This window comes from Siphateles boraxobius, unplaced genomic scaffold, assembly GCF_051911475.1.
Source record: "Siphateles boraxobius isolate OS27281-9 unplaced genomic scaffold, OSU_SipBor_1 29, whole genome shotgun sequence".
NCBI lineage: Eukaryota > Metazoa > Chordata > Actinopteri > Cypriniformes > Leuciscidae > Siphateles > Siphateles boraxobius.
Genome location: NW_027508908.1, coordinates 9,684,271 through 9,692,480, shown reverse-complemented (window position 1 = coordinate 9,692,480; position 8,210 = coordinate 9,684,271). Strand labels below are relative to the sequence as shown.

General features: G+C 37.5%; 1 protein-coding gene across 2 annotated transcripts; it reads left to right on the top strand.

Moving 5' to 3' along the window:
- Positions 1–1,267: 1,267 nt before the first annotated feature.
- Positions 1,268–8,028, top strand: bdh2 (3-hydroxybutyrate dehydrogenase, type 2). Of its 2 annotated transcripts, none has more exons than XM_077246430.1 (10): positions 1,268–1,329; positions 1,911–1,998; positions 2,979–3,057; positions 4,629–4,725; positions 4,960–5,068; positions 5,538–5,598; positions 5,875–5,988; positions 6,078–6,136; positions 7,343–7,435; positions 7,600–8,028. In XM_077246430.1, exons 2-10 carry the CDS (start codon positions 1,927–1,929, stop codon positions 7,651–7,653), a joined length of 738 nt encoding a protein of 245 aa, XP_077102545.1. In that variant the 5' UTR covers positions 1,268–1,329; positions 1,911–1,926; the 3' UTR covers positions 7,654–8,028. The 2 variants fall into 2 exon arrangements, with proteins under 2 accessions (XP_077102545.1, XP_077102546.1); XM_077246431.1 differs by having other exon boundaries at positions 1,329–1,812.
- Positions 8,029–8,210: the final 182 nt, after the last annotated feature.

Below are 8,210 nucleotides of genomic sequence, written 5' to 3'. Positions count from 1 at the left end.
GCCGTCATCCAGGCGCAGCTCCTGGAGCAAATGGTGAAACTCGCCGAACTGGGTTCGCCTCCGAAGGGTCTGGTGGACCCAAATACGGCGATGATGATCCCTACGGCGCTGTTCTGTTTTCCAGAGCAAATACAGAGCGGTGACTCTCTCGATAAATGACCGATCAACAACAGACATCTTGTAAAAAGATGGCCGCCAACGGGGTTCGAAACTTTTGCCTCTGACGCGCGTGACGCGCGTAAATTTCGCTTCAAACTTTTGTTTTTTACGCGCGTCAGTTTCACTCTTGACACGCGAATTAACACAAAGTGGTCAAGCGTCAAACTAGACGCGGTAGACGCGAATTTGACGCGCTATTCGCGTCCGGTGTGAACGCACAGTAAGGGGTAAGTACCTTGGCACGACACCTGGTCTGAGTGAGTAATTTACTCTTTAAAAAAATACTTTATTTTACTCATATAAGACTGCTCTTATGAGGACACTCGACATTAGGACAGTTTGGCATATTTTTCGGTGTGTTATGGTTCGTTCAAGCCCGAAAGAGAACTCGATACTGACGCAATTTTTTTGTGGGGTGTGTGTGTGTGTCTGTACTTTAGAGGAACGAGTGCGTGCCACCTTGCACTTCTGATAGTCTGAGGAGCCACTCGTGTTACTAATACTCTCGGCGCCGCGATCTTTGTTTTTCGGTCTGACGAATCGACGCGCATATTTTGCGTCGACGTATTTTTTGAGTCGACGTAATCGATAACGTCCCAGCCCCAGACCGAACTACCCGACCTAAACATTTGTGGGCGGGGTTCAGGCTGGCTTCCAGGCCTATATGGCTCTGATCCAGGCTAGCTTCATGCAGCAGTTAAAAAGAGATTTCCTTCTTCCTTAGTGCTTCAGATATACCTATGTAATTTGTCACAATTCTGTTTTCTTTCCCATATGGAAAAAAATATTGTGTAAAAAGTTTCTTAAAATTGTTTATAATATGAATCACCTGGCAGTATGATATTAAGATTAATCAATCGGAATGTGGGCTAGTGTATTTTTTTCTTTGAATGGAATGAATATGTTTGCGTCTCCCATCTCCAGTTCCTGTCATTATTCGTAAAAAAACAAAAAACAAAAAAACAAAAAAACTCATAGCTGCTAACACATTTACATGTCAAAAAATAAAATCTTGTAATATATATATATATATTTTTAAACCATATACGTTTGCCGTACCAGCATAACTAATTTTAATGACTTTTATTTTGATAGAAAATTGAAACCTGAATGTCAGGGGCGTTTGTTCATCACGTGTGCTTTTCTGGAGAAAACTAGTTCAAGTTGACAGTAAGTTGTTCCACTTTTTAAGGTACACGGACCTACCTGTATGAAGCGTTTCCACTGACTAATTGGGGAGGATTTAGGGCGCTTAAACGTGAACTTCGTCTTTTTATTATTTATTAACAGTCATTTATAAGACTTACTGCTGCACTGAATTACCTTTACACTTGTCACGTGACACGCTTTACACCCATTTTCAAACGTAAATTATCGTTACATAACGTTAATGCATGAAGATACATCATTATGATCCAAGATCGTACACTGCTTCAGAGACCCATCAACTTATTATTAACCAAGTAATTTGTTTGCTGCAAACGAGCTGCATTATCTTCATTAAACTCATTGAGGAATCCTCTGCGTACTGTCGTGTTGCTCATTCTGAATATAATGTATCTGGATATTTGAGTAAACATTGGATATAAACATGACTTTTCATGGGATATAATTTCAATTTGTATATTAAACATTAACTGTTCAATATAATAGGTAAATCGTCTGCAGTTCAGCTTATCTTTTTTTGTTTTGTTGTTGTTGCATTTAATCAGACTAACGAACCTTATCTTTTTATGCTTTTACACGTTTAGGTTATTATCATAGAAAATGGTCCGTTTGGACGGGAAAGTGATTGTCCTTTCTGCAGCAGCACAAGGCATTGGAAAAGCCTCTGCAATAGTAACCATTTATTTTCCTTCAAACACTTCCTCCTTACAGCTCTATAAGTTTGCAGCACTCTTCTTTGGCTTATTGACAGCCCTGTGTGCCACTTTGATGCCTAGAATAAATGGATTTACTCTGAGGGATCTACAATTGCCATGTGTTTCCCTTTTGAATAAAAGCTTGTCATGCAAGGGCTGTCAGCCTTTTTTTTTTTTCTTATCTGTCAAGTGTAGATGCAGAATTCTGACATAGTACCACTATGGTAAATGTTAAACCCATCTCGAGGGTATAATTTGTCTAGCTTTTGCAACCGGTTTTCTATTTTTACCAGCACTTTTTATTATAAAAATGCTATGATTAATCATTAAGGGGTGAAGAAAATAGTGTCTTGGATCATTTAGGCAAATTTGATCTCTGCAAGTCAATGGCACGTTATCAGCAGAGCGCTGGAGGTGGTTAAGATGCACACCTGCTAGGTGAATACATTTCCATATCAAGTGAATATTCAAATGATTATTAAATGAGAGAAAACTGCAGATTGAGGAAACACCACAGCCCTGAGCAAGTTAGCAGATCACATGGAGGAAGCGCATGCCACTGCACAAATTGTTGTCAAATGAAAGCTCATTTGTAGAGTGTTATTGAAACGTTTATACGGGGAAAAATGTATGTTACCTAAGCCCTGTTGTGTGCTCTAACCCTGCTCAAGATGAGCTGTAAAATACCTGTTGTCAGGTGAAATTGGTTCGATGAATTTATATCAACTGCCATGATATTGCATTTCATTGGTCCATCTTATAGTAAAATGAACCTGACTCAAAGACATTGAGAAAGTTAACAAACATCATGTGGTTTAGTAGTAGTGTGATGAAGAAGAGTCAGACTCGGAACACAAACTGAGTGCATGTTATTATTTGTAAGGTTAGAATTACCTAATGCTAATTATGCATGTTGTTGTTTATTTACTTTAACTGTAGTCTTCTTAAATGTAACAGGCTTTTGCCAAGGAAGGTGCTCAAGTCACTGCTACAGATATCAACGAGGAGAAACTTAAAGAGCTGGATGGCATTCCAGGTAACTCGTTGAATAGCTATGTATTGCCACCTAGTGGGAAATGTGGTGAAAAAAAATCTAAACAGAAACAAGATCTTTAAGGGGATGGTCCACCCAAACATGACAATTCTCACCCTCAAGTTATTCCGAACCTGTATAATGTATTTTGAAGAATGTCAGTAACCAAACAGTTGATGGGCCCCATTAATTTTTCCCATACTATAGAAGTCAATGGGGCCCATTAACTGTTTGGTTACCCATATTCTTCAAAATATTTTCCTTTTTGTGTTCTACACAAGAATCATTTACAGATTTGGAATAACTTGAGGTTGAGTAAATGATAACTGAATTTTCATTTTTTGGGTGAACTATCCCTTTAACTGTTATTTGCCAGCTATTTATTGTGTACTTAAAGTGAAGACATCTACTCTTGACTTTTGACTTGAGTCTAGACTAACATTTCAAATTTGCTCAATTATAAATGACAATGATTAAAATTAACATGCTGTAAAATCTTAATGATAGGAACCATCACTATGCAAAATGTAGCTCATGCTCTACCGTTCAAAAGTTTGGGGTTGGTAAGATTTTTTTTTTACGGTTTTTTATAGAAGTCTCTTATTCTCATCAAGGCTGGATTTATTTGATCGAACAAACAGTAAAAACTGTAATCTTATGAAATACTGTTACAATTTAAAATAACTGATTTCTGTTGTATTATAAATTGTAATCTTTTCCTGTGTTGGCAAAGCTGAATCATCAGTATCATTACTCCAGTCTCGTCACATGATCCTTCAGAAATCATTCTAATATGCTGATTTGATACTCAATAACATTTATTTTTATTAATGTTGAAAACAGTTGTGCTACTTTTTTTCCAGGATTCTTTGATGAATACAAAGTTCAGAAGAAGAGCATTTATTTGAACTGTAAATCTATTGTAACATTATAAATGTATTTACTGTCTATGTTGAAGTATGTTAAGTATGTTAGTGTTTACAGAAACATTTTTAATGTTTTTTCGTCACATTTTTCACTATTAACTAACTATTAACTATGACTTTTGCCTCAATAAGCTTCTAATTACTGCTTATTACTTAGTTGTTAAGGGAATGTAGGAAAAGTAGAATAATGGTCATGCAGAATAAGGCATTAATATGTGCTTTATAAGTACTAATAAACAGCCAATATCCTAATAATATGCATGCTTATAAGCAAATAGTTAATAGTTAGAATTGGACCCTAAACTAAAGTGTTACGTTTTATTTAATTATATTGTTATTACCTGAAATGTCTAAATATCTTTCAAATCCAAACTTTTGTGATGGACACCTGGGCATATGTGTTTGCTTCTTACTTTGCTCAAGCATCTTCTTTGATCTTTGAGCATGTCTGTATCAGACTTTTCCCCCACAAAGAGATTTCAAAGGCTAGTGGGCCTTCTAGTAGCCCCCCTTTTCATACCGCTCTGCTTTAACACATAATCCCATTATGTTGGAAACAAATTGTTTTAGTTCAAGGGTGCTTCTCCCCTAAGGCTTTTGTATGCTCTTCTGATTCCTGGAATGTTGTTTCCCCCCTTACTTTATTAGGTATCAAAACCAAAGTTGTTGATGTTACCAAGAAAGACCAAGTTGAGGCCCTGGCCAAGGACTTTGACCACGTGGATGTGCTCTTCAATGTAGCTGGGTTGGTATTTCTCCTTAAATCACTGAATATATAACTTGAGCTAACTTTTAAAGACACAAAAAATGGATATTAAATGGAGTTTCTATATGTAGCCTATCCTGCTTAGTTTCAGAATACACCACCCTCCAGATATCACTTTTCAGGAATGACTAAAATGCATGACTTTGTTTCATTTTTGGGTGAACTTTTTTTTTAGAGTGCATAAAGGTTCTCATTCATCTTTCTTTCACACAGTTTTGTCCATCACGGCTCAATACTGGAGTGTGAGGAATCAGACTGGGATTTCACCATGAACGTGAATGTTCGTAGCATGTACCTGATGATCAAGGCCTTCCTTCCTAAGGTCATCTTATCCGCCTCGTCTCTAGGATTAGACCAGAACACATGCTAGCTCTTACATTTAGACCTTAGACCTTCACATTTAAAGATGATTTTTTCATCCCCATCTTTTGTTCTTTTGGTTAAGAGTTCAAAGCCGACCCCTAACATGCGGTCAACTACTTAATCCCTCTTGACGGCATGAATGTGCGCAAACATTGTTCCTTTGTTGATGAAATATAAATGGCTGTCAAATTCGAAGAATTTGTATAGATTACAAATCTATACAATATAGATGTAGGAATTACCTTAATTGTGAGAAAAAGCAACATGCCCGCATAGAACTCGTAATTACAACTTGTAAACTCGAAATTTTAGAAGAGCTCCGACTTGTACAACATGACCTCTATACAGACTCATTTTGGCATTTTTGGTGAATTTTGGCAACCAGTCAGCCAATTTAAACTAAATTCCCCTTATCCATCTCCATATAGATGCTGGCTCGTAAATCTGGTAATATCATCAATATGGCATCTGTGGCATCTAGTATCAAAGGTAATTATTATATTATATTATTATATTATTATCTGTTGCTTGCAACCCAATTGCATTTTGATGCTGAATTATAAATGGGCTGCTGTAATACATCGTGTTGTATATCGAGGTTTGGCCATTTGCACTTAATTACATGTGATGATTGACATTGTTCCATGTAGCTCTTGGCATATTATTTTACCCCCATTATCTGTAGTTTGGCTGATGCATGGATAAATGCCAGGTCAAGTGAAGTTTGCCCTCTCCTGATTGCTCAATCCTTAATTGCATGTCCAGGAGTTGCTAACAGATGTGTCTACAGCACATCTAAAGCTGCCGTCATTGGACTGACCAAATCAGTGGCAGCTGATTTCCTGGAGCAAGGGATCCGCTGCAATTGTGTCTGCCCTGGTAAGCTACTTTATTGATTGTTTTCCTCTATTCAGTCCCTCTGTACCTAATGATTAAATGAGTCATTTCGCTTCTCTTGAACTTTACAGGAACTGTAGATACGCCATCTTTACGTGGGAGAATTCAGGCTAGACCTGATCCAGATCAGGTACTGCTTCCCCATTACAAAGACATTGTGCCACACAGCCAAGTGACACAGTAATCTAAAGCTGTTTGCGTAATTTTCAAATGTCTTTTTTGTTATTTTTTACAAATGCAAAACTCAGTTTTTATTGTGAGAGCTCTCAGAAAAGATAGGTAACAGCCAGCTGAAGCACAGCCAGAGACGTTTCACACATGAAACATGGCAGTTAAGGCTGATTTATACTTCTGCGTCGGACCTACGCCGGAGCCCCTAAGCTATACACTAGGCGTTGGTTTTCATTTATACGTCTGCGTCGTTGTCCGCGTTGATGCGCAATTACACATGAAGAGGGAGCATGTGAAACCAGAGGGAGGGGTTCTAGCAGACCAATCATAGTGCTTGCGTCCGCGTAGAATTGATGCGTTGTTACATTTTTGGAGAGGTGCACGTCAGGGTACGCCGAAGGGTACGCGTGCTATGCACAGCCTATGGCGTAGCTACGGCGTAACTTCGATGCAGAAGTATAAATTGGCTTTACTCCTTATCAACTAAGTGCCTTGACACACCAAGCTGACAGTTGGGCGTCGGTGTCTTTCGGGCTAGTTTTTGCGGTGTGTTCCTCACGCCGGCGACAGTCCACCAGATTCAGCATGTCGAATCAGTGTCGGGCCATCGGTGCGAAAGATCGCTCTGATTGGCTGTTCAGTTTTGCAAATGAGTCAGTGCGCGAGAATAAAAGCGAAAGTGATGAAAGTGAAATGAGTCACTTTGGTTTTCAGTGGCATTACATAGGTTGTAATTTTTACATTAAACATGCACAATCTGTGTATATGCGCATATATATATATATATATATATATATACATGAGTAAATGTAAAAATATTGGGCTGTAAAAATTGTAAAACCACTTTTCCACCATGAATTTGAATTCTGTGATCCAACGGTCAGCAGAATAACATGACACATCTGCTCTTTGCACATCTCTGAGAATGGTTGTGTTTGTGCATTTACAGTGCCTCTCTGAAAATAATTTTCTTTTCCCTATTTTTTGGTATTAGCACCTGAACAATAAAGGCCCTTGCAAAAGAGTTTTTTTTTGTCTGACTGAATACAAAAATATTTTTTTACATAAACAGTAAAACACTAACCAACAGCCGTGCTAATCATATAAGCACACAGTTCAGTCTGTCAGTCTCTTTGTTATAGAGTTCCTGTCTTTCACCTCTCAGGCTTTTAAAGACTTTATGGCCAGACAGAAGACTGGTAGAATGTGCACGGCAGAGGAAGTTGCACATCTGTGTGTGTACCTGGCCTCAGATGAGGTGAGTATATGACCATTGTACTTTCTTCTTTTCTATATCATTTTAAGACACAACATTTGGTACTGATGTTGTTTTTTACTGTTCACTTGGATGTTTATATGCTTTCTACTTTCTACGCATATTATTCATGCTTTCAAGTTTAAAAATAATTTTTATTCCTGCAGTCTGCCTACGTAACAGGAACAGAAGCCATCATTGATGGAGGATGGAGACTCTGAGGATGTTTTATCACTGGCCAAATCTAAGGCCTAAAGTTAATGGTGCTGTGGGCTCTTCCTGAGTCCTGTAAATCCATGTCTTGATTGCATTGTATTGAATCATTCTTAGCCATTGACGTTAAAAGGCTTGCAGTTTATAAACTACAAATTATGTGATGTTACACCCCTGTATTTCATACTTCGATTAATGGGTCGTGTCACTATATTGGATTTCAAGCTCACTTATTGCCGAACATGTCATCTAATTTTCAGCTTTGTTAAAAAATGAATAACTTGGTTAAAAATATATAATATGCCAAATGTAATTAAATTATTTTGTCAATTACTATCTTCTTTTAGAATTTTTAATCATTAAACAAAGTTAAGAATTGTAAACCATGTTTTTTTTTTTTTGTGTGTGTGTTTTTAAACTGAAACCCATAATTCAAAACAATTACTAATTTATAAGAATAATCTTTGAAACTCTTAGGCCTGGTTTTACAGACAGGGCTTAGATTAAGACAGGATTAGGCCCAGTTCATTTAGGGCAGTTAAGTAGCTTTTATAAACATGCCTTA

Bases quoted from the DNA above. Each gene is read 5' to 3' on its own strand.
- bdh2 (XM_077246430.1), top strand. From the start codon at position 1,927: ATGGTCCGTTTGGACGGGAAAGTGATTGTCCTTTCTGCAGCAGCACAA. The intron at 4,726-4,959 runs GTTGGTATTTCT...TCTTTCACACAG, and splicing joins GTGCTCTTCAATGTAGCTGG to TTTTGTCCATCACGGCTCAA. The intron at 6,137-7,342 runs GTACTGCTTCCC...TTCACCTCTCAG, and splicing joins CTAGACCTGATCCAGATCAG to GCTTTTAAAGACTTTATGGC.